At 44.8% G+C, this 25,198-nt stretch overlaps 2 protein-coding genes across 5 annotated transcripts in view; one reads left to right on the top strand and one right to left on the bottom strand.

Annotated features, from left to right (window-relative positions):
• The window catches only part of BICDL1 (BICD family like cargo adaptor 1), a 51,811-nt gene extending 44,154 nt beyond the window's left edge, over positions 1-7,657 (top strand). For 2 of the 3 annotated variants that reach the window (XM_069795273.1, XM_069795272.1), the window contains one exon: positions 3,372-7,657. In XM_069795273.1, coding sequence (XP_069651374.1) covers positions 3,372-3,572 — 201 coding nt within the window. In that variant the 3' untranslated portion in view covers positions 3,573-7,657. Of the gene's footprint in view, positions 1-116; positions 226-3,371 lie in introns of all 3 variants that reach the window. The other variant, XR_011326694.1, reaches the window with a different exon arrangement.
• A 942-nt stretch (positions 7,658-8,599) lies between these two features.
• RAB35 (RAB35, member RAS oncogene family) lies at positions 8,600-24,561 on the bottom strand. 2 transcript variants are annotated; one of them, XM_069795274.1, is made up of 6 exons: positions 24,373-24,561; positions 20,475-20,525; positions 19,579-19,702; positions 12,052-12,176; positions 11,836-11,960; positions 8,600-11,287 (listed from the first exon to the last, which is right to left on the bottom strand). In XM_069795274.1, exons 1-6 carry the CDS (start codon positions 24,422-24,424, stop codon positions 11,159-11,161), a joined length of 606 nt encoding a protein of 201 aa, XP_069651375.1. In that variant the 5' UTR covers positions 24,425-24,561; the 3' UTR covers positions 8,600-11,158. The 2 variants fall into 2 exon arrangements, with proteins under 2 accessions (XP_069651375.1, XP_009918873.1); XM_009920571.2 differs by lacking the exon at positions 24,373-24,561 and adding an exon at positions 21,737-22,390.
• Positions 24,562-25,198: the final 637 nt, after the last annotated feature.

The following is a 25,198-nucleotide window of genomic DNA, read 5'->3' as shown; positions in this document are numbered from 1 at the left end:
ACAACCAGCCTGACCGGTAGAAACCTCTCCCGTACAACCTTGCTCCTGTTTCAACTCCACTGTGTTTTCGTTTCTCTTTTTCTTTTTTTTTTTTCTTTTCTTTCTCCTGCTTACAGTTTGCTTCCTCAGGGCTTTTTACTATCTGGCTCCTTTGGTTTCTGATCTAGTGGCCTTTCTCAGTTCCTGTACCAACAGCTTTAGTCGTACACCCCTCCTGCCTTTGAGGTGAGCTCCCTGCACCCTCGCCAAGTACCCGCCATCCCCTCACCTGCTCCATTTGCTGCCACTGTCACCTGCATCCGTCTCTGTCCTCACCGTCATCTGGCAAGAGAGGCCAGTGGGGGGTCTCCATCACCCACTGATATCCTGCACACACCCCCCACACACACCCCAGCACCAGGCCAGGGCACGAGGGGCAGCATCCTACACCCCATGGTGAGGCTTTACCCCCCAGGTCACCACGGGGAAAGCCAGGCTGAGGCGCACATATCATTAATCCTCTGTATTTGGCATATCTAGTATCTGGAAAAGTTCTTGAAATACAGACTGGGATTATACTTCTCAGCCTTGTATGCAGTAAGTGACATTCAGTGCTCTGCATAGGAGCTCTCTGTATCCAAGTTCTGCTTCAGTTTGGATGGGTGGTATAAATTGAGACCTACTTACTAGTACACTCATATTTAGTGCTGGAATATCCCCAGCTTAGGGTTTTAACAGCAGGTGTTTGTTTGCTTTCTCAATTAACACTATGTCATCCAAATACAGCAGTATAGCAACCCCAATCCTGCTCCCACCAGTTGTCTGAGATGAGGATCAGGCTCGCTAGCACTGCAGAAAGTTGTCTCCAACATACTGACCTAAAATGTTATTACACAGTAGCAAAATAGTTTCCAAGCGCCTAGTGTCCCCAGAACAGAAGCTCAACCGCAGAGGCACAAAACAAGTCAGGTGATTTATGTATTTCGGAAACTATTTTGCAAAGCTGAATGTTTCTGATAAAACGGGATGAGATTCTCTGCTTTAGCTGGGCATAAATGGAGGCTTTAATCTGATAAAATTCTGCTCCGGCTCACTTCTAGGCTGCACTTTACCAAGGACCATCAACAAGATTACAGTTTTCCATAAGCACATAATCATACAGTCTATAAAATATGCCACAAGCAAAATTGCATGCATCCGAGCCTAGCACAGGAGTGGATGTGCACCTCACCCCCATGCCTAATCTGACCCCCACTGGTATTCATCATTATCTGACTGGGGGCATGAAGGGTGTTACTGGGAGTAGGGAAGGAATATGGAGCAAACTTGGAAGTGGAGGGCTGCCTCTCTGAAATGAGAGCTCAGTGGCTTCAGTGCAATAGCGGCAGGGGCACCGTTAGGTTAGAAAATGCTGCAATGCCAGCAGAGCACTGCAGCCTGCACGGCCACAGCCACCAGCCTCCAAGGTCGCCTTGTGCAGCTCCAACCCTTATCTCATGCAAGGGAGACCAGCTTCAGCTCAGGAAGAGGATACATGTCATTTGCACCTCCTTCAGCCTCACCCCTTCTGCAAAGAGCAGAAACTCCTGCCCAGAATGCCCAGAGCACACCAGTACCACGTTATCCAGCTTTATGGGACCGCTTTACCAGACAGGTCTCATACTGCTGGTGTTTGTCCTCCCTCCGCATTCCCAGACACTCCTGTGCCCCTGCCCAGTGCCAAGGCAGGGGCTGCAGCTCTGCCCCAGTCTCGCTGTCTACATCTACCCTGAATCTCCACAGCCAAGTGCTGTGCGCTCTGATTCACAGATTGGACAGACAGGGACCTAAATGTAGTGCACTCTCAATAGTGCATACTGTATTTTTACATATATATAAAATATTTTTGTGTATATATATATAAAAATCATACTCATCCCTTGTTATATGGTTAACCAAGGACACAGATCTGCCATGCTGGAGCCTGGGTGCCTATCTCATTTGCTGGAAGAGGTGCCTTCAAAATCCAAGTGCTATACGTTTTCACGTGGCAGCTTCACTTCTGGAAACGTGTTTCACCTTAATGCTGATGTTTACCTTAACCTCTTCAACTCTCCCTCTGCCTTTCCCTTTCCAGCCCTGCTCTAAAAAGATCCAAAGTTTCCCCAGTCCACGTAGCTCTGCACCCTCCTGCTCCCCCAGGGAAAGTCCCTATACTAAATATGGTCCAGGCCATGGCTATCAATCCTTTTCCCTGCAGAAAATGCTGCAACAAGAGATTAGTCATTGTTCAAGTTTCCAGTCCACGTTGGTTATTTTATTCCACACTGAGCTACAGAGCAGCTGGGGCACCCGCTGGCCAATGGCAGCACCTTCCCTGCTGTCTCAGTGCTGCCCTGATGGGCTGCCCTGCACGAGGTGCTGAATGAACTGCACTTCCACCACTACAGCCCATCCAGGGTATCCTTGTTCTCACCAGGTAGTGCTCATAAGGGACCAAACCACTGGAGAATGGTTGATTTCTCCTGTGGGGCTAGTTTGTGTACACAAGTTTTCACTAAGCTACAGTATAATATGCAATTATAGCAGAAATAATGGAGCTGAAGGTTTAAAATTTGTAGAATTGATAGCCAGGTTTTCAAGGAACACATTAGCATGTCGTCAGCAGCAATGGAACTGACTAATTATTTGTGTAGAGCAATTTCACTGTGCTACAAACATGGATGAAACCAGAGCGCTTCTGGTACATCTAAAAAAACCACCCTGCAGTTGTTCATGCCAAGCTGTCTGTCAGAGAGCTCCCACCGCTCTGCTCTCTAGAGGAAGAAGCGGGTCTAAGGGATGAGTGCAGTTCTCTTTGGTAAGTCTGGTGCAAAACCCACTTGGGATCTGGTGGGCCCACGCCTGGCCCCAGCCCCTCGGCTCCTGGCGGCACCTTCCCCAAGGAAGCCCCACTAACAGTGGCTGTGCAGGCAGCTCTGTCATGCCTGCCTGCTCCATATGGCAAGCACATAGACCATCCTTACTTTTTCTGGCATTTGCTTTCAGCTGCATTAGTTCTTTTTTATTTATTTCTCCCCCCAAAGGGGACATCTGCAAGCTGCAGACAGCGGAGAAACATAGTTTAGGGGTGTGACAGAGTCCCAAGCAGGTGTGATGCTCCTCTGCAAGACCACCTGAGCAATTTACCCCTCAGAACTGTGTGATTTACTTTCCTCGCTCATTAGAAAGCCTCACAGAAGCAAGCAAGGCTAAGTCTGCTGCCAGGTGGGGAGCTAGACCTATCCCCACTCTTGTCATCCCTTCTCCATCTCATCACAGCACGTTTCACACCCATTTCAGCCGCGTCGCTGCGCGAACTCCCTCTGAGCATCAGCTGCCAGTAACAACCCTCTCCTCTCCCTCTGCTGCAGGATGACATGCACAGGGTCATTGACCAGCAGCTGATGGACAAACACCCGAAGGAATGGAGCCAGCTTGCTTATTCCTTCTCCAGTGGCTATGGCACAAAGCGGAGTGCCAGACCCTCCCCCGTGTTCAGGCCGGAGCAGCAGGGGGATGAGCCCGTTGGGGCAGAAGGGAACCGCCTCTTTTCCTTTTTCAAGAAAAATTAATTTGAAAAAGAGAAACCTCTCCAAGAATTCCTGCTTCAAGATGGGGAGTGGGGCAGCTGCCCAACTTGCTGATGGACCCAACTCTGATCCACTAAGAAAAAAGAAGGGGGCAAAGGAGTTAACCCTTGAGACTCTGCACTATTTACACCGCACCTGGTCTGAACCAAATGTTTACATGAACTGGAGATTTGCAAATTGACAATGTGATACTAATAGAAAGAAACTTTTCCTATTCTTTAAGTGAAGTGATAAACTTCAGGGTATATTTTAGGCGCTTTGACACAGTCCAGTTTGTGCTGTGAAGAATAATCTGATTGTCTTAAAAGCATTCTCATGCTGGAGAAGGAAGTAAGCAGCCCCAAGACAAAGCAGCGCAGGGGATTGAGAACTGCCATCGCAGCAAGCACGGGGGAAGAAGAGGGCTGAATGCAAGAGAAGAGAGGGGAGTCACTTACACCGCCCTCTGGTCCTGGCAGCTGTGATATCCTTCATCCATCCCACTGAGACTGGAGTCACTCTGGCCCCAGCCTTGCCATGTTTTGACAAGTGTAGCTTTCTCCGTGGTGGAAGTTGAGCCCCCACTGCAGATCCTGCCTGGGCGCCATCTCCCCTGCAGCTCTGCATAGCTGTTTACCCCTCGCTGGGAATCCAGGCTCCTCACAGATCAGGGCAGATGTAAGATTGCTGATGTTACTCTCTTCTCTAGCTCCCTCCTGTTACAGAGAGAAGAGCTGCAGAGACTGTAGTTACATGGAACGTTAAGGATTTCTCCCCAGGAGACTGGCAATCTGTAACAGATTACAAACTGGGTAAGAGCTGTGGATGTTCAGTCCTGGGGCACCTACTGTCCCTCCAATGGCCAAAGGTAGTTGTGGAGCTTCAGCACGTCACACACCTTTCCCCAAAGCCAGGTACCCCTCCCAAACAGAGTAAGAAACCTGTCATTTTAACTGGATAGGCCCCCCAAAAGCCTAATTAATAATTCATTGAAAGCCTACCCCTAATGATGTCAGTAGGTCTTTAAGGCTGGGTTGGCAGACTTGCTCCTCAGAAAGCTTGCAGGCATCTACCTTCACTAAAGCCAAAGGCAATTAGTGTGTCTACAAAGCTCTGAAAATTCTGCAGCTTACTCTGCCCTACGCAGTAACATTAGCTATGGCCTGACGAAAACTATGAGTATTTGTCCCTGCCTGCAGGTCATTTACTACTCAGCCCTTTGGCAAGCAAGTAGCCAAATCTCCTTTTGACCGAAGATGATCAGAGCCTGCTTTGCTGTAAGCATGACCTGATCAAGGAGAAGGAACGTAGCTTATTTGGTATATGCACACAGTGATGCTGGAAATCCTGCAATTCTTCAGTAGGGACCTTCCCTACGCACTGGATGGGCACCTTACAGCTCTTCTCTTTAACACAGTCTACCATCATAAAGCGGCAAGGAATGCCAGCCTAAGTTCAGAGATGTCATGCAATTTTCACACATTCTCCCAGCTCACGATACCCACAGGCCCCAATTTGTTTCCCCGTCGCTTTAAAGAGGCTACCACCTACACTGTCCCACAGGAGACGGAGCTAGGTACACAGTCAGCTCTGCCCTGCTCAGCAACTTAGGTGCTAAAACACCATCCTACTGGGAGCTGCTATCTCTGTTCACTATTTACGGTAACGAGCTTTCTGCTAGAATTAGGTAATACCTTCTAAGAAGCAGGTAAGAGGTTCGTGGCTTGGGTTTTTTTATTATTATTTAACTTATCTATGGGATAGAACATCCATAATACCTCAGTACAAGTATCCTTTCTGCCTACAAAGATTTGAGCATTCCCATATTTCCTTGTTAGCATGAAACTACCACACTGGTATGAAATCATCTTGCACTGAGGTAGCTCCATGTTGCAAGGAGCAAAGTACTCTTTGGGATTGAAAATGATGGTAAAAAGCTGAGTGGTAAAACCCATTTACTTGAAAGCAATGACACCTGGATTGCAGATCCTGCTCCAGGAAATACTTAGGTAAAGCACCACCAATACAGCTTGATGCTTACAGGGAAAGGAGTCTGGAGTCTCACAGGCAGGGAGGGAAACCAAACCTTGGCCTCTCCTTTCTCCGCAATGCTCAGCTGTTGAGTATCTGCTTGTATCCGCTTGTGCAAGTGAGGGAAAGGGACTTAGTGCAGTGCCAAGAACGCTCTCAGGATGGCAAGTCCTCATCCTCCCGTCTTACCCATGTTGTGACTCCCAATAGGGCAGAGCCATGAGGCACACACTCAGCATCCCGGGCTGTCAGGACTCAGTTATGCCCATGTGCATTAACGTAAACTGTGATACCTGCAAAATTAGGCATGGGTTCATGGAAGCCAGTGATACATGTGAACAGTTGTCTTATACCCTGTTTGAAAACTATGCTCCGCTTGTTGTGGGAGAGCTACGTGAACATCTTTGTCCTCACAGACCTTTTTTCTGCTGTCAGCTGTCATTTCCCAGGCCCCAACAGCTCTCTTCAAGCCACATGCCCAGCAGCTGTGTGGGACTCTACCCCCATGAGGATGTGTGGATGTATGTATGCAATCCTAAGGCAAGGGCCTTAAGTTATTCAATGAAGATGCAGTAATGAGATGAAGAAAGGTGCCTTCTGCTCCATGTTTGCTGAGAGGGAAGCGACTCATTCAGTTGCAGGGGTAGGCAATTGAAATGCACAGCACATCTCTTCATTTAAGGAGGAACCTACCTTAATCCCATTGCAATTTTATTTATTTATTAACAGTGATGGAAGAGACTGCAAGAGGAAAGTCAGCATGTTCTAAGGTGCCAGTTGGGTATGGTTTCTTAAAACTAGCCTCTTAACCCTAAAGACTTAGTTGCACTACTAAACCCAGAAATAGAAGAGAATTGGGTTTAATGAACTGGACAACACACCAAAGGAGACCTCCTTGTGCTGAGCTGCTACTCAACAGGAACAGAAACTGCCTTAACATAGCAGCTAGGTTTTGTTGTTTTGTCTTCAAAAATCTCATCAATGCAGTCCTTCACATTCTCATTTGTTATGTTGTGTTTTAACAAGGTCCTGACTATTCCACCTTGAGCTGTCATTAAAACACTCGTCTCCCTCCTGTCATGGCCAGGAGCCTGGAATCATCCTTGCAGTGTTGGGTTAGAAGACACTCCACTTGTGATACTTGATACTTCTAGGACACACATGGCAAAAAGGAAACATCAGCGCCAGTGAATGAGATGGAGGAAGCGCATTAATCCAGCAGGTACTCAGGATCCCAAAGTAGATTTAGGGAGTGGGATCAGCAGCTCTAAATACAACACTCACCCTTGCTTTTGAGATAATGGTAAATAAAGCAGTAGTGCTGCACAGTCACTGTTCAAATATTGCACAGAGAAGAGATGCCTGCTGAGATTAAGGTTACAAAGAACTTTCCCACAGTTAAGTAACAGGTGACTGGGCAAATGTTTATTATGCTAGCCTAAGGGAAAAAGGATCAATCTCCTTTTAGTCAATTCTGCAAGGGAAAAAACCGTAAACAAGAAACAAGTGAGTGTAAATGAAAGGCAAGTCACTAGCACTTTATCTTAATACAAACTTAGATCAGCAACTTGCCATTGAGATGAACAACAGATCAATTAATGACAACAGAATAATTTTGCACAGAGAAGCAAGAAGTGAGGTTACAGGCAGTGCTGCATGTACAAGGACTTGATAGCTGCATGCACTTGTCCTACTTAGAATGGTAAATTCCAGATATGCCTCTACATCAGGCAAACTCTCTACTCCCCACTCGGCTATAAAAAGCAAGATTGTTTTAACCAAAAAGCCAAGAAAGGAAGTGTCTGGGTGCTGCAGCAACGATTCCCTTAGATTGAGAGGGAAAAAGCACACAGCAGGGACAAGCAGAAAGAATGTATCTATAGATATGTACATATACCACAGTGCTGTAATTTTTGTATGTAGCAGTAATGTAAATAAATGTATGGTTTTTATAAGATACATATTATAAAAATCTATAAAGGCATATTTTTAGTAAAACAATGCTCTACTTCTTTTGTAAATAGTTCTCTTCAGAATAAAACAGATCATTTATACAATACTGTCTCAGCTCTCAAGTCACTGCTTATCTTGCCTAGCTGCAGAACAAACTCACTTTTTGAACTATCATCTTAACATCCAACAGCATCTTTAGTGCTTCATCATCCCAAATTCAGCCATGTAAAGCACTTGCATGTGTTCAGAAGAGAACGGTCCTGGAGAAAGAACATTTGAGGCATTTACATCTCCTGCCACACAGGAAAATAGAAAGACGAGCATGTAAGCATTCTCCACCTTCCACCCATTTGTATCATTTACTGGCCTTTATATGGAGGGATATTCAAACTTTAATGAGTTTAGACACAAAACACAGATGGACAACGAAACACCTCCAGCTTGCGCCAGCTGCAGTTCAGACCATCTGCATGTCCTCAGGATTCCCTTCTACATAGTCATACCCGAACAGAGCAGACAGAAGAAAAGGCACCTTCCCACAGCAAGTTTTCATCACACTTCTCCAGAAGTGAGGACTTGCCTTCGGTAGCCCACTTGTGCATTAAGGGCAGGCAGGGGTAAGTGAATGCTAAGGGCAACGAGCACAGCAACAGCTGCGTAGTTCCTCTACAGAAACACGTTCATTTCCTGGGAAAGCAAGGAGAGACTCCAGATGTTTTTTAATCAGCTCAGGGTCTGACCTCTACTGCCTTTGAGGAGAAGCTTTCAAAGCTCACTCAACACTTTTTGTTGAACAGAAAGACAAAAGATTACAGCAAAATCACAAGCATCTCACTTTCACACAGAAATAAGGTTACCATTCCAGCTTACTCTTTCATTCACATTTAAAATCAGAATAGCAACAAAACATTTGAAAGCATTAATTATGGTTTTCCCAATAACCCCTCCCAGGAGAAAAGACCCTCTACATACAGCAGAAGAGCTCACCCCTGGCTTGCCACCCTCCACCTCCAGATGCTGGACAGCAGAGGAAACAGAGCCTCAAAAAAGATTTGGCAGCTTGTAACCTTTATTTTTAGTTTTTTAAAATTATTTAAAAAGCATAATTAGAAACTTTCATTACAGAAATAATCCTAGCAAACCAGTTAGACATTCCATTGCTCAACATTTAGGAAACTTCACATCAGCACCACTAGAGACACAGTCCCCACCCCTTCCAATTGAATAGTCAGTGAGTGGCAAGAGCAGAGAGGTAACTGCTCCTCTACAGCCAGCTCTAGGGGAAAAAAAAAAAAAAAAAAGAAAAAAAATCCCACTTTAAGCCAGGAAGTTGGACACCTGGATTGGCAGAGTTCAAACCATGGCCACAAAGACCTGGACTCAAAGAGGACCAATCTTTCCATATAAGAGAATACTCCAGGCTTGGGTGCACCATTTCCTCATTTTATTGCATCATTTCCAGTAAATTCAGACATTTTCTTTACTTCTGCCTGTATGAAGTTACTCCCTCCTAGATCTGCACACATGCTACCACAAGAGTCCCAGAGTAATGCAGCTGGGCCCTTTAATCTGAAAGTGGTAACCATCACAGGACAGCTTCATTTCAACAGGAAGGCTTTGAGGACTGACCCAGCTCCTTCCTTGGACACACACCACATTCGACATCAGAAAGCAGACAGGATGGACTGGTGTAACTTAAGCCGCCACTTTCCATAGCTGCTCAAGTCTTACAATTATCAGAGCTCACACTAGCAATACCATCCCAGCTCATTCTTATTCTTGGGTTACCAATGAAAGATATGTGAAGAAAAGAGACGGGTGAAGGCAGCTGGATACATACTCCCAGCACCTGAACTGATTAAAAAAAAAAAATAAGTGTTACAGATTCATTGTTTGCATTTTTTAAAAAGTCTTTTAAGTGATTGATTGTGATGTGATTGTATGATTAGGGCTCTTACCACAACCCGAAAAATCTAAAAAAATGCAGGCAAAATAAGTGACTAAAATTTAGCCTCTCCTGGGGAAGGGGGAGGAAGGGAGAGAAGTGGGCTGATTCAAAGCTCATGGACATTGGTGAATCATATCCTACCACACTAAGGCCAGCAATTCCATAGGGCCACTTACCAACAAACTGAGCATGTCCACCTTCAAGGTCTTAAAGGAAGCCATACTCTCCATGCCTTTTAGTAATTTTAAGGACAAATTTCTTTTTTAATTATTATTTAGGCAATTATTCAGGTGCTGAGCATGTACTTTCAGCCCAGACATTTGATATTTTAGTTACACACACATACACTCTCCACCTTCAACTACATCTATTGAGGCTGATGAACTGAGCCCTTGTTTTCCCAGAAAGGCCAACAAGGGGCAGGAAAACGTTGCTGAGTATAGCAAGACCAGTTTGTTTCCAAGGGTGATCCTCCACCACCACATAACCCAAACAAGCAAGCTTTCCATTCCTTTATGCTAAACAGCAGTCCTCCTTTCTAACAGAAGAATCCTGGGAATGATCCTGCAGCAGCTTTCATATTCAGACATCAATCCAGAACAGCTGGATGTATTTTCATGCCTTTTCTTTCTCAAAAACAAAAGCTTTGCCACCAAAATTCACATTCAAGTTCAGATCGCCCATTTGTGGACAGGGCAACAAGGAGAAGTTTGGGGGTTTTGGCAGAATCACGTGTTTTTTGTTGTTCTCAAAAGAAATGGACCCTCACTTAGGACCCTGGCAGAACCAGAAGCAGAGGTCAAAGGAGTTAAACTTTGTTTTTTTGTTGTTTTTTTTTAAAAAAAAAGTTTTATCCAAATAAATCCCACTTCTGCAGGTCAGTTTTGTTTTTCAGTATCTTGATACAAACTAAAGGAGAGCACAGGTACAGCTGGGCTGCAGCACAAGAAGGTGAAACCCAAGGACCCAGCCACAAACCTGGATCATGGCAAACTGAAATTCAAGGCCCCAGCAGCAGCACCAGCTGCCAGCCCAGGGGCTGGTGAAGTGAAACCCCAGGCTCCAGCAGCAACACCTGCAATCCTGGTACCTAGAAAAACAAAACCTGAGCCCCAGTAAAAGCCTGGAACTCCAGGTGAAGCCATAGGCCCCAGGGGCACCAGTTGCCAGCCTGGAGCCCAACAGAAATGAAGCCAGAGGCCCCAGGAAGCAGCTGCTGCCAGCCTGGGGCCAACTTGAATTAAGAACTTTGTACTATTTCTTTAAAAAGATGAATTCTACAGTCCATGATTGGTTGACATTAAGAAGGCATAAGCCAAAGCGACAACAGGGAGGTGAGGCTGGTTAAAGCAATATACATTATATACAAACTCTTGGGTTAATTAGTCCACTTGGTAGGCAACGTCCTTCTTGTCTACAAGGCGCACTGGAATGAGCAGGGGAGGAGAGGGGGGCAAGATTCCATCCGATACCTTCTTGGCACTGAAGTGGTAAGGTGCCAGCGCCTCTTGATAGAAAACATGGAGAAAAAATAATCTTTAAATAACGGCACAAAACTGAGAAAGTCCTCCCAAAGCCTGCCCCAGTGGAATTGCCCGAGTCTAGCTGGAGGGGCTGATCTGTCTGAGAGCAGAGTCTCTGCAGCAGGGAAAGGGCATTAGCAGCACCGCTTCTTCCTTTTACTGTTCTTCGTTAGCTTCACCACATCATTCTGTTGCTGCTGTTGCTGCTTTGCTAAGTTTTCTTTCTTTGCTCGCAGGACTAGCTCTGTAATGCAATTAAACATCTGCAAGAGAAACAAGCAAGTTTAGACCACCCAGGAACTCAGGCTAGCTTTTGTGGGATGCTGTTCTTTTGAAGCAACTCCACTTTTCTAGATATTTCAATGATGGTTCAGAGATCTTCCCCAACCCACTACGGGCCAAGCCAAAATCCAGTACCTTCCCGACCCACTCCCAAACTAAATCAATAACACTTCTATCCCCTTTCCCAAACCAGTAAATAAAACCAGGTCAGTTTGGCAACCAAGGCCAAGGGTAAAGACGGGGCAGTCCTACCTCCTAGAAGCATTCCCGCTAGTGACAAGTCTTTCCCGAGACCATGCCTAATATGTTAGCACTGTAAAGCTAGTGAAAATGCAATGTGGGCTCCTTCATTGCACTTCCCCAACTCTTCCAAACACAGGCGTATGTCTCTTTGACATTTTAGTACTCTCTTGCAACTTTTACAAAGCATTTTATCTTTCTTTCTCAATGGGAAGAATGTAATTGTTATTTTTTCCCAAACCATTATCCCCAAATTATTTTAGCTATACTCCTCCACGTATTATATTACCTCTTCCACATTAATATTTTCTTTGGCGCTGGTCTCAAACAATTGGATCTCCATCTGCCCAGCAAATTTATAGGCATCTTCTGTTTCTACCACTTTTCGCTCTGGGTCATCATTCTTATTCCCCACTAAGAAAAGGAAAGAAAACAAAAAGTCAGTTTGGTACTTCAGCAGGTCAGCCCACTAAATAAGATGTTGTAACTCTGATTAGAAACTTACCTAGTATCCGGCAGACATCATCACAATTTTGATTAATTTCATGCAACCACCGTTTTACATTCACAAAAGATTCTGCACTCGTTACATCATAGACAACAATGACCCCATGTGTTCCTCTGTAATACCTATGGAGCATGAAGAGACAATAAATGTTAATTCAAGCTATATATCGTCTTCTCAGCTCTTTCTCTTTCACTTGGCTTCTACAAGATTCATAACAAATCCTTAAATTACAGCAATCAAGTGCCCCCATTTTCTTTCCACTGGGAGTCATTAAATTCTTTTACAACAGCTAGATCACATGCTATTCCTCTAAACGTACAGATTTCCCTGCTCATTTAGTCTATACAAGTAGGTTTCAAAGTCCAAAGTCTGCTGTTTACTTCCTTGTTCAAGTTCTTGAGACCTTCAAAGATGAATACTGTCTTCCAGCTACGTGAGCAAAAGGTAGTGGTGCCCCCAATATGTCCTCTGAACTGGCTGTGATGTGAACCTTCACATCATACAAGCCACATCAAGTTTTTGCAGTAATTTTGTTATCTGTGAAAGATCACTTACAGACTAAAATTTCAGCAGATCTCCAAATATATTCAATCCTCAGTCACAGTTCTCTTGAGCTCACAAAAATTTCCCTCTTGCTGAGTGACTGTGTTCTGATCACACCTTCCTACTCAACAGATCGACTCCATATGTGCATTCACTGTGCTCTGCTACCTTTAGCCATTAAAAATAAGCTTCGTTTCAGTTTATTCCCATTAGCCTTGGGCAACAAGCACCTTTAAAAGATGATGAGCAATTCTGATATGCAAGAAAAATACCTGAATTCAAGTTCCAGCATTATCACCTGCATGAACCTACTAAAGGCAGACAGGATGTGCACCATGAGAATGCTACATCAAAAAAGCAAGCTCCACCTTCTCAGTTTTCAGCCACATTCACAGGGCTATCGGGTATTTTCCCTACTGCAAATTAGGCAGCTTTGGCAAAAAAAAAAACAAACCAAAAAACAACCACCTCTTGCAGCACTTCCACTGCACTTTAGAGATGTCCACTGTGACCACTCTGGTCCTCTTTGATAATTCATTTCAACTCAGTGAACACACCTTTCAACTTCAAAGTCTTTTAATCTAATCCAAATGCACTATCTTTCAGAAGATCTCAAAGCTTCAGCTCACTTCTGCTACTGATTTGCTTGAGCAAGTTACTATCTCTTCTCCACCTTTAGCCTCATCGTCCCTTCTATAATAGAAGCCTTTATAAACCATCAAAGCTGCCCGCCAGAAAAAGACCTGGGGGTGCTGGTTGACAGCTGGCTGAGTATGAGCCAGCAGTGTGCCCAGGTGGCCAAGAAGGCCAACGGCATCCTGGCTTGTATCAGAAATAGTGTGGCCAGCAGGAGAAGGGAGGTGATTGTACCCCTGTACTCGGCGCTGGTGAGGCCGCACCTCAAGTACTGTGTTCAGTTTTGGGCCCCTCACTACAGGAAAGACACAGAGGTGCTGGAGCGTGTCCAGAGAAGGGCAACAAAGCTCGTGAGGGGCCCGGAGCACAAGTGTTATGAGGAGCGGCTGAGGGAGCTGGGGCTGTTTAGTCTGGAGAAGAGGAGGCTGAGGGGAGACCTTATCACTCTCTACAGCTACCTGAAAGGAGGTTGTATTGAGGTGGGTGCTGGTCTCTTCTGTCAGGTGGCTGGAGATAGGACAAGAAGAAATGGCCTCAAGTTGCGCCAAGGGAGGTTTAGATTGGATATTAGAAAAAATGTCTTTACTGAAAGGATTGTCAGGCATTAGAACAGGCTGCCCAGGGAAGTGGTGGAGTCACCATCCCTGGAGGTGTTCAAAAAACACATAGACGTGGCACTTCAGGACATGGTTTTGTGGATATGGTGGTGTTGGGTTGATGGTTGGACTCGATGATCTTAAAGGTCTTTTCAAACCTAAACGATTCTATGATTAAGACATAATTCCACAGACAGGCATACATCACATACAGAATGCACACATTTCCCCCCACCCCTTTCCTCTTGTGATCACTTTGTGTGATAAGTCACTGGGTATCAATACTCTTCTATGATACGATACATACTCTACAGAAGCAGGAGAGCCCACTCCTATTGCTCATCTGGGCACTTTCAGAAGACAGTCATGCCATTACCAGTAATTTATGCTGTACATTCACTTTCCTTGGCAAGAACTAACTCAGGTAAGAATTACTTATTCCCAGCCCATAAGAGATCCCACGCTTTCAAATATTCTAGTCCATTCACAATCAGTTCCTTTAATAGCTTTAAAACTTGCTACAGCACTGCACTTGTGCTCTACTTCGTTACAAGTTCAACTTTATTTCATAACTTAGATCCTTTAGAGGAAAAAATATTCCATAGCCTGAATCCACACATTGCAAAAATAATCCATCCTCTCCCAACACTAACATGTACTGCACACCGTTTTTGATAAATACTGTTTTGTATGATAGCATCAGAAAGGGAAAGATCTCCAGTCCTATCAACACACTAGATTTCTTTACATCTCAACAATAAACTAATTATCTTCAAACTCTCCCATATCACCTAATAGCCTTTTAATTCAGCAACCCTCAGGCTGACCTACCACTTCCTAACACTGAGCATTACATTTGCAAAGGCAACACTCAGCCTTTAGAGAAACACAGTGGTTCAGCTACACCTACGCAGAGCTGCTTCGTTCTGCTGTGCACACCATAAAACCATGCCTGGTATCCCAGTCATCCAACCCAGAGGACCCAAGAGAGCATCCTGCTGCTCCTACCTTGCCCACGCACCTAGGTTTTCTTCTAAGCGAAGCATATGATGTCAGGGAGTAGAATAACATGCACCCTGCACATACAGATCCCCCTCCTAACATGCCGTCAGCACAGTCGTCGTTTGCTCCTACGGATGAGGACTGTGGGCTGGACCATGCAGCACAGACCACTATGGCATGCAAAACTCTGCAGGAGCTGGGAGCTCCTGCCACAAAGCACTAATATTGCCAACCACCTCACCAGAAACATCTCCCTTTGTGCGAGACAGCAACCCCTGACTCCTGCTGAGTTCCTACCAGCTTACACTGCTTCTATTTTTGGAACGGAATATTGTCTGGCACATCATTCTAGAAAGGTTGCCAACCCCCCATCTACACTAAAATGTCATTTTCTCCATTGGCTGACATTACCTTTTAGCAGCCCGAGAGATAAGACCATACTACCTTTTATTCTCTAACTCTCAAGCCCCATAATACGCATTTTTCTCAAAAAGCTAGTCATGCTATTTTCTATCATTTGTTAGATACAGCCTTGTGTCCTAGATAAGATTTTAGGCTTAACAAGTACAGCAAAGATTCTCTAACCCCAAGTGCAGGACAGTGCTAGAAAATAAAATCTCATTTATCCTACCCCATCCTTCAAACTTCAGAATGATGCAGCACAGAATTGCTTTTATAACAAGTTGTAGGCTTTGGCAAGTAGAGAACAGATGGGGCTTTTGGCATTCAGGGAGGAGTAGGTGTAAATTTTGTGCTTTTGGCAACCAAGAGGTAGTTGAGACTTTGACACTAGGGAAGGAATGCCTTATCTTCTTCCCATCCACATTTTAGGGAAGATGGAGACCACAGAAATGAGAGCAGAAGAGGAACAAAGTTCTCAACCTCAGCCTTCCATTCCAGGACTAAATGACTGATGCTAGCTGTCCTCTGTATGTTAGGCACGCTCTGCCATGTACCCTACAAACCTCAAAGCCAGTACCTGCTACTACTCCTAGTGATAAATACATTAATGAAATACAGCAAAAAAAACAAAAAGGCGGGAAAAAAAAAAGTTATAGAACAGTTATGTTTATAGTGTCCATAAAAGTATCCCACTGAGGTGAAAGACAACCAAACCTGACCTGTGTATGCCCTCGGATTGCTTGGTAGCAGCCAACTAACTTCCATATAGTAGTAGCCAACTATCTTCCATATAGTTGGAAAAGTTACCTAGATCTAAAGGCCTTACATTTAGCTTTGGTGTGGAAAAGGCTTAAGAATGATAACATTTAAGTTGAAATAAGCACAGTACCACCTAAATTCCTTGTTCTACCTATAGAATTATATTTAAAGAAGCTTAAAGACATAAGCTTACTGCCTTTGAAACATTACCTACTAATACTGCAGACTTAATACAGAAAGTCTTCAGAACGGGTTAACCAAACTCACCATGTCCTTCAGCCATCTGCATCCTCCCCTCACATCTCTGAAGACTACCATTCTAAAGCAGAAGGTAACATTTTGCCATTCATTGTGGTACTCCCTACTACAAGATACCAGTAAGAAAGTTCTCAGATTTCCTCTTGTAAATGCGTCCCAAGATTAGCATCTGGAGCTATAATAACTAGTTTCATGAAGCATGACGGTAGCTAAGTCAGATTTAGAAAAGACGGAGTATTACTGACTGCATCAGTTCAGTAGGGCACCTATGTTCATTTTTCCGGGGGGGGGGGGGGGGGGGGGGGGAGTAACTGGCCAACTTGAAAAATAGGTCATTGGTTAAATCCAACACCTTTGTTAGTATTTCACTAGTTTGTAGTACACATCTTTCCTTGTTTTTCAGTCCTCTAGAATTCTAAACAATTCCAGAGACTTCTAATAGTCTGTCTTCATACTCATCTTTTTTTCAGGTTCCCAGAAGCCCATCTGTTGTCACAGGTCAGTTGACCAGTCTTTCGACCATCATATCTGGTTTACAAGACACAGCAATTCTATCATCTCAAAAAGTTTATCCCTCTCTTGAACATGCCATTCCACACAAATGCATGGCAGAAAGTCCCTCTGCTATCACTATTCATCCTGAGCTAGCATCTGACAGCTATTATTTAAAGCTTAAATCCTAAAACCACAGTCCCGAATCAGGACAAAGTAGTCCTATCTACAAGAGCAAATGAATTACAGGAACTGGTTGTTCATGCATCTTAAAGATTCCTGCTAATACAGCTGAATCCTGGCATGCTACCATCTTTGGTGAATTTAAATCAAATTTAAAGTTTGGATGACATTCCATGCCAATCAAATTCACGCAACTTGGCCTCTCCTCCCACTAGTCACCAGCTATCCCAGTATTTCCACATTTAATAGACAGTAAAAACAGCTGCTGTCTTTTATACTTGCCAGTCTGAAATTCTGATCTAGTTTATTTTTCCTGAGTTTCTGTAGAATACTCCACATCAACTTCATTTCTGTTCCTTAACAGTTTTATTCTGTTCTTCAGCTTCTGTCGCTGTAGTCAAGTAAAACCAACATAATATATAACCTTTTAATGTTTCCCGATTTTCTACTATTAACTTCCTACCACCTCTACCATTTTGCAGTTCTAGGTCTACACAGCAGTACTTCCAACCTATTACTATTATTACCAGATGGGCTCTAATTTCAGACTTCCTTGCCAGGCTTGGCTCAACATCAATCTGAACTCTACCTTTAACTGTACAGGGACTTCCTGGCCTACAGGAATACTGAAGGAACACCTTTTTATATTCTTATCCTCAATCTAAACCTCAGTCTAGTCAAAGACTCGACAAAGACTACTACACTGTTGACAGGGCACTCACACTCCACCCATGATTTGGTAGCCAAGCCCTTTTGTAAGCACTAGCATGGTAACTCGATTTCTCACTCTGTTTGGGATAAGCAAATCAGTTACAGTACTACTTTGCCAATAATAATAAAAAAAAGATAGAACCATTTCTAAAATATGAATCTTGTTATCTCCTGTTTTTATAGGTGATATGTTTAGGTCCAGAGAGCCTCTTGAAAAATATCAGTGAATGCCAGACAGTCACAGCTAGCTGACCTAGCAGCAAGAGGAGACCTCATGACAACGTAACCAGCATTCCCAAAGTGTTTTCCTCAACAGTTCAAATGCACCTGGACACAAGAACTTCTTTGCTTAAAGTTGCACAAAATTAAAATCTTTCTTCCCTAACCATGGAAGATTCTGTAACTACTGTACCAGAGTTAAGGCAAGAAAACGGGCTTTCCAATGTACCTCACTTTGGTAAAAACCTATGCAAAAGAAAGTAGTAGCAGAATTCAAACAGGTCATAGCACAAATGTCCTCAAACCATTTCAGCTTATCTATTTTAAATGTTAATCAAGGAAAGAAATTTACATAAAACGCTGCGCAAAGTCCAATCTGCTGCTATTCCCGTTCACAAAAGGAAGCCTCCTTTCCTGGTATTCCCCGTTCAGTCCCGGATACCATGGCTTTCTGAACTAGCTGGCATCAGCCCTACGAACCAACGCTCATTAACGCAGCTCCGAGTCGTGTCAGGGAATCTGAAAACAGGAAGGCCATTTGCTGACTCAGCACTAATTGGGGCACTCTGTGACTAGCCTGTGCGCACAGCTGATGGGAGCCACAGCACTGCATTGCTGCTTCCCCCTCACCGCTTCCTGCCCAAAGCTCCCTGCAGTGCTGAAACAAGAAGTGATGTCACACACAGGAACCCTACAAGAGGCAACCGAGTTTTTTCAAGCTGAACACTTAAGAAACAATGGAAGTAATCCAGTAATATCCGTATAAAAGCGCAGAGGAAAGGGGCGGTGCACACAGGTTCAATTTTACCATTTCTAGCTGTTTAGATGTAACACAGATGCAACCAATCTCATTATTTTTATGTCTCAGTAAGTTAACCAATACATCAGCTGAAAACAATCCTCCTCTCAAATAGGAGCCAAAAGAGAAGTCAGTCATGAAAGACCAAGTGAAACACCTAGGTCTTTCAAGAATTACTATTTTTTGTTAATAGCCAAAGGAAACAGAAGTTCCATTTCCAAGTGTATTTTTTTCCTCTTCCCCTAGCGCCATGGTGAGCAGTCCCACCTTTACTGCAATCAGTTTACAAACACATTTTATTCCTAGTTCCCACTGCTCTGGGTGTGGTTTCTTCAGGAACAGGAAAAGCCATGCACGCGCTGTTCAAAAGGACAATGAGCATGAAACCAAACTCAAACCAAGGAAAAGGTTAACTTCATGTGGGCGTCTGCTTCAACAGAACTCTACACAGAGTTGCTAAAACGCATTTGTCCTAAAAGAAAACTAAATATCGGAAAACCTATTCTTCGATCTCAAAGCTATTCATTAGTTACATGACACTGACAGAGGGTTTGCACTCTGGACTTCTACAATACATTCAATCAGAGGATGACTTTCTTGAACAGGCTTCAGAGACAAGTCTTCTACTATATGCAGAACAGTGAAATAACTCCAGTTCTACCATCTGGAAACAACCAGCAGAGGAATAAGACAAAGCCATCACGGAAATGCACAGAAGAGTGAGGAATTCTAAAATCCCAGTTTCAAACCTAGCCACAATATCACCACCACTATCGGTTCTAAAACAGCTGAGAGAAGTGCCACTGTACAGACAGCAAAACTCTTATTAGCTAATCGACTGCAACATTAAAATATCTAAACCGTAACTCTAAACTACAAGATCCATACACAAAGCTACATATCACAAAGCCCAGTTATACTCACGTTGACGTAATAGTCCGGAAGCGCTCTTGTCCAGCTGTGTCCCAGATCTGTAGCTTCACCTTCTCTCCATTGATCTCAACTGTCCGGATTTTAAAATCCACTCCAATTGTGGTAATGTAGCTGCCTGAAGGGAAAGCATGGGTAAGTGAGAACCTAAGTCTTGTTTATTTTGGATGTCTGAAAGCACACTTCTGAATGCTATTTGGCAGTAGCTCTCAGATTGGACAGGAGAACCAGATTACCCCTATCTGCTTATTGTTTAAAATGCCCTATCAGGCCATGCTGATCTGCATATTTTTATCTGCAGCTAATAGCTTTTTTCTAGCCATAAAGCCACTTCTCCCACACGACCCTTAAAATTTAAAACTCAGTGTGACAAAATAAAATTATTCTTCTACTTCATTGGTGGTCAAGAGTAAGCACCCAAATATCTCAAGAAATGGACAGTAACTATGCAAGTATTTCACTTGTGAAAATTTTGAGACAAAGCTTTGCTTTAAATGCTTGTGCAATCACTTATTTTGAATAGTTTGTTCTAAGAGTTTCCTCCCAATAAATTAGTTATGTCACAAATGTAAGCGGTTTAGCCACAATAGTCAATCAATCTAAATCCCAAATGGCCAATAGGAAGTCTGCACAGAATACAGCATAAGCTAAAAAAATTAAGCTATTTCTGGAACCATGTCAGTATTTAAATACTGTGGGACTTGCAGTTGCAAATGAAGATCAGACAGGATGGCTTGTATAGGCTTATACCAAGAGAAGCAAAGTTAGAAACATAATGTATTCCTAGTACAGCTATTAGTGGGTAAATGCAGAAGAACAACTCCTTGCCAACCAGCAGCGCTGGAGCCGACCTTGACCATTTCACTCATTGAAGTAAACAAAATACTCACCTGAGAACGTATTATCTGCAAAACGCAACAGCAAACTGCTCTTGCCCACACCTACGGCAAACAAAGACAGCAAGATCTTTGAATACAGTCATCTTGGGTGTCGGGTAACATAATAGTATTTTACCCATCCATTGCATTTTTAACTCTAACTAGGATATTTTCTCAGCAGATAACTTAGGACCATCCACCTTGACTATTCATCTCAGTACTCTCCTTGAAGATTTGATCAAGCACACTGCGGTCACTCCAAGACTCATTATGCTTCTTGTAGCAGTACGGGGCAGGGGGTTGTGCCCTCCTTCCTCCAGCCCTCAGTGAACTCTCAAACAGCAGCTTTTGAACTGTGGTCAGTTCTAAGAGGTCATAAAAGAGTAATAACTGAAAGCAAGTCTACAATCAGTAGGCTTACATTTGCTAAGGACAAATCCAAAAATGAGCACGTCCTGCTAATTAACAAGTACTCAGGACACTGCCCTAAACTACTCTATTGAATTCCACTTGCACATCATGCTTAACACCACTGCCTACCTCCCATTCATTATGCCATGCTGAACGAGAGTGGAATTTGGACTACTTTGACAATCAGACTAGGGTTTGGTACTATAAAGCTTAGGTTATCATGGCCACAGTTTAACAGAAGCCTAAACCAAACAGAGGAGTCGGGAACAATTGTTCTGTATTGCCATCCAAAATAGGCTTGTTCCCCATCTAACAGGAAGGACACATGCCTTTCTGAAGTTGTACCTTTTGCCAAAATGTTCCATGAAACATTTCTCTAAGTGCTTTGAGTAGCACTTCATCCAGGTTTTCCTTAAATGACTGTCTGCACCCTGATAACACCCTGTTGCAGGGAAGCATTTTTCACAGTGCTTCAGACAAGAATTGTAAGAAACTCATTCATGCACACCCAACCAAGGGAATCTGGGTATCAGAATGCCTCGAAGTTGTTATCTCTGCATAACATCTCTGCTGTTAATGTCCCTTCCTCTCCCTTCCCCCCCAAAAAAGAAGTCTGCTATGGCATGAAGAGGAAATTCAACTTCACCAGGGTGATTATCTATTAAATCTTTTCAGGTAGAAGTTATTTAAGCTAATTATTTTGATGATGTATAATTTGCAAGTTCTTAATAGAAGACCTATGCAAAGACTATATAGAACTCCCAACAGTTCTCAGGTGCTGGCATCTGAAGATAGGTACCAGAAAAAAAATAAAATGAAAAAAACCCCACACAACCAAAAAAAAAAACAATGAAAAAACAAACCTAAAAATCTGCATGATTCCAGTAAGCCAGGTCTCATTTGCAGAGAGTTCAAATCACCAGACATATGGAGAAGCCATGCTCATTTCTCATTGAGTATTACATATGTTAAAAAAAAAAAAAATTAAAAAGAAAGAATGCTACTAAAAAATATAAAGTTACAATGTGCATACACTGAATACCTCTGAGCTCCAAAAAGGTAGCAGAGCAGTTCCTGAACTTTTAACAGAGGACTGGTTATTTAGCGGGAGCTAAACCTCTGCAAAACACCAGTCAGCTAAGGAAAGAGACTAAAAAAATAAAAAAAATTAATTAAAAAAAAAAGAAGAAAAAGTTTCAGCAAGTACTATGCTTCTTGATCAAGCAGCCTTGACCTCCAGTTTAGTAAAAAGAAAGTAGATGCTGGAACCCACAGACTTGTCAGACCACACCACCTTCCTAAAACGTCAGCCAGCCTCAGGCTACGCTGCAGAGCTGCATGGGCTGCACATGACCACTGCTTTGTCAGGCTGTCCACTGCTGCATGGACGCGGACTTCTCTATACTGCTTTCAGCACTCAGGCAGCTTCTAGAGAAGACAAACCTCCTGAACTCAGAAGTTCTACATGCTCCCGATGACAACAATCTCACTAAACAAACACCGCCTCTGACCCACACTGTTCACGTATAGAGAAACCACACTCTTCGTGACCCTCCACTTCCTACAGAGAGTTATTTGAAGATTTGAAAAGAGGAGGCTAGCAAGGCCTCTTTGCTTGTTGAAGACAGCAAAATGAAACCAAACAAAAAAAGGCCTACTGACTTTGCACAATCAAACTTAAAAGCAAATTTCTGTGCCATACCAGTTTCTAAAACCCGTATCTTACTGAATGGTGAGTGAATTAAAGAAGCACATGCAAAGCACGGATCATCTGTATTATTTTTAAATATATAGCACAACTGAGATTACCAGCTGCTTTTCAAGATGACCTGTCCTAAAAACATACAAACCTACTACCCTGTTGACATATTTGCGTACAGGGAAAGGCAGATGAGACATAATCATCCTATCCAGTATCAGTCCGCTTCCTATTGCGAGGAATAAACATCAGTAAACAAGGCAAGCAAAGTGTTTTGTGGAAGCAGGGACAAAGCCTTCCGGTCAGGGTTAGGAAAAACAAAAACAAAAAAGAAAAATCAATACTCAAACTACATAGTGAGATTTAATTACAACAAGGGAGAACCACAGGCAACCCGATAATTCTCACAACACTTTTTTTCCTCTCACTGGATATACTACAGGTAGTCAAAAAGACTCAGCTAAGAAATTTCATTTAGTTGTTCAAAATGAGGAGAAGTCTTCTTCAGAGTTTTCACCATCCTGTTTATCTTGCCTGAACAGTTTTGAAACTCATCAGCAAGCAACAGAGTTACTGCTTTACTCAGAATGCAGCATTTGCTTTTAATAATCCATAGGCTCCCAGAAGCGCCTAGCATTTTAAGCTGTTTTGAAGCCTTTGCCCTTTCTCGCTCTTTAGATCCCTTCATGCAGATGCAGTTTAGTATAGAATAACATATTTTTACATACAGCTAAAGCTTCTGGAGGTGACAACTGCCAAGATCATGCAACATTACACTTTTACCCAAGAGCCATGCCTCACTGCATGCCGGGACCTGCTGCCTTATGGACCACACCTCTATTAAAAGAAGAGGGTGGATGCCATCTTCTCCAGTTTATGGAAATTAAACTGTAAGCTATTGGAGTGTTACCAACACTGAACCGGACTGAAGGCAGGAATCTTTCCAGTCCCAATTCTTACGTACCTAAGCGAAAGCACCAGACACAGGCTGAGTTCACACGCTAGCCCTCCAGCAGTTTCTGAAACTGCTGCAGAAGTATTTACAGGTCTATTTTCAAAAATCCACAGCTAACCCTTATCCATAACTATTTTAGGTATTTGCATCCAATACTATAACTAGAAGTACAGAAAGCTACCAGCTCTTCAAGGATTTATTTAAAAAAGTGACAAACTCTAGAACTGAGACTTCAGGTTGAAGCACGGAAGGAGTCTTAAGGAATAATTAAGATATTAAATACCATTAAAACGTCGTAGTTGCCGCGCTGGAAACAACGCTCCCTAGGGCTGAGGAGCAGCCAGCCCTTCCCACCGACGCCTTAAACTGTCTGTCACAGGGGAAGGGAATTCCCTCCTCATCCCAACAGGAGACGAGTGGGCGCCCTCAGAACGCGCGGCTCCCCCAAGGCCGACGCTACCACGAAGGCGAACTTAGACGTGCCTAATCTTCCTTCTTCCTAAACCTACCCACGCTATTTACCATAATATCCCGGCGGTAGCCAGTTCCGCAGGTTCATCAGATAAAAACTTTACGAAGCCCAAGCGAACGCGCCCTCTCATTCAAAGCGCCGCGTTCCCCCGGCGACCCGCCCGGCCACGGCGCAGCCCAACGACGCCGGAACACCCACCCACCCACCCACGGGGGAACCGACCGCAGCGGCCCCACCGGTGCCCCGGGAGGACGGAGGAGGCCCTCCCCGCCGCCCGGCCCGGCCCGGCCCGGCCCGGCCCCGCCGCCGCCCTCAGGCCCCTCACACAGCTCGAGGGGCGGCCACCCCGCCAGCGGCCTACCCCCGCCCTCACCGCTATCGCCGATGATGAGCAGCTTGAAGAGGTGATCGTAGTCCCTGGCCATGGCCGGGGCGGCGGGAACGGCCGCGGGCGACGGAGCGGGGGGGAGGAGGAGGAGGAGGAGAAGGAGGAGGAGGAGGAGGAGGGGGCGGCGCGGCAGCTCCGGCCCGGATCCACTTCCCGAACAAACAGCCGGAACTGACAGCGGTGCCACCGGCCGCGCATGCGCATCCCCGCCAGCTGCGCCGGCACAGCCGCCGCGGGTGCCGCTGCGCCCCTCCCCGCCCGCGCGCGCGCACGCGCCTACGCGGCAAGGGAGACGCCCTCCTCCTCCTCCCCCCCCCACCCCCATGCCTTCCCCTCCGCGGCGGCCGCTGCGCATGCGCCCGCGGGCGGCGCCTGCGCAGAAGGCGCGGCGAAGGAGGCGGGGGGGAGCCTCGCGCGCTTTGGCGGTCGCCACAGGGCTGTGAGGGACGGGCGGTGGTGAGGCTGTCGTCCGCCCTCCTCCGACGGTAGCTCGTTTTTCCCCTGTGTTGAGCCGCCGGGCCGTCTCCGGCAGGCAGCGGTGTGCCCGCCTCAGCTCCCACAGGCACTCGCGTGAGGCCCGTGGATGTAGCAGAAGGGGAGGCTGCCCCCGGGAAGGCATCAAAGGCGTGAGGGAGGTCCAGCGCTTTCAGGCGCTGTCAGCTCCGCTCCTGGGAAGGCACAGGAACAGGCCACCGCGGCTAGGAACGTGCTTTGCTGCTTCAACACGACGCTCGTGCACCGAAGCAGCGAGTCGCACAGCTACAAGAACAGTTCCCATCAGAGCCCAACCTGCAGGTGAGGAAGCCCACAG

The sequence above is a fragment of the Haliaeetus albicilla genome, chromosome 10 (assembly GCF_947461875.1).
Source record: "Haliaeetus albicilla chromosome 10, bHalAlb1.1, whole genome shotgun sequence".
Taxonomy (NCBI): Eukaryota; Metazoa; Chordata; class Aves; order Accipitriformes; family Accipitridae; genus Haliaeetus; species Haliaeetus albicilla.
Note: the sequence above shows the minus strand (reverse complement) of the source record. Positions and strands in the feature narration are given on the sequence as shown.

Coding starts and splice junctions, on each gene's coding strand:
- RAB35 (XM_009920571.2), bottom strand. CDS start 21,800: ATGTCTGGTGATTTGAACTCTCTGCAAATGAGACCTGGCTTACTGGAA. Junction 20,526..21,736: donor GGAATCATGCAGATTTTTAG/GTTTGTTTTTTC, acceptor TGTTTGCCGTAG/GTGTGGGCAAGAGCAGTTTG. Junction 11,288..11,835: donor AAAATATTAATGTGGAAGAG/GTAATATAATAC, acceptor TTTCTCTTGCAG/ATGTTTAATTGCATTACAGA.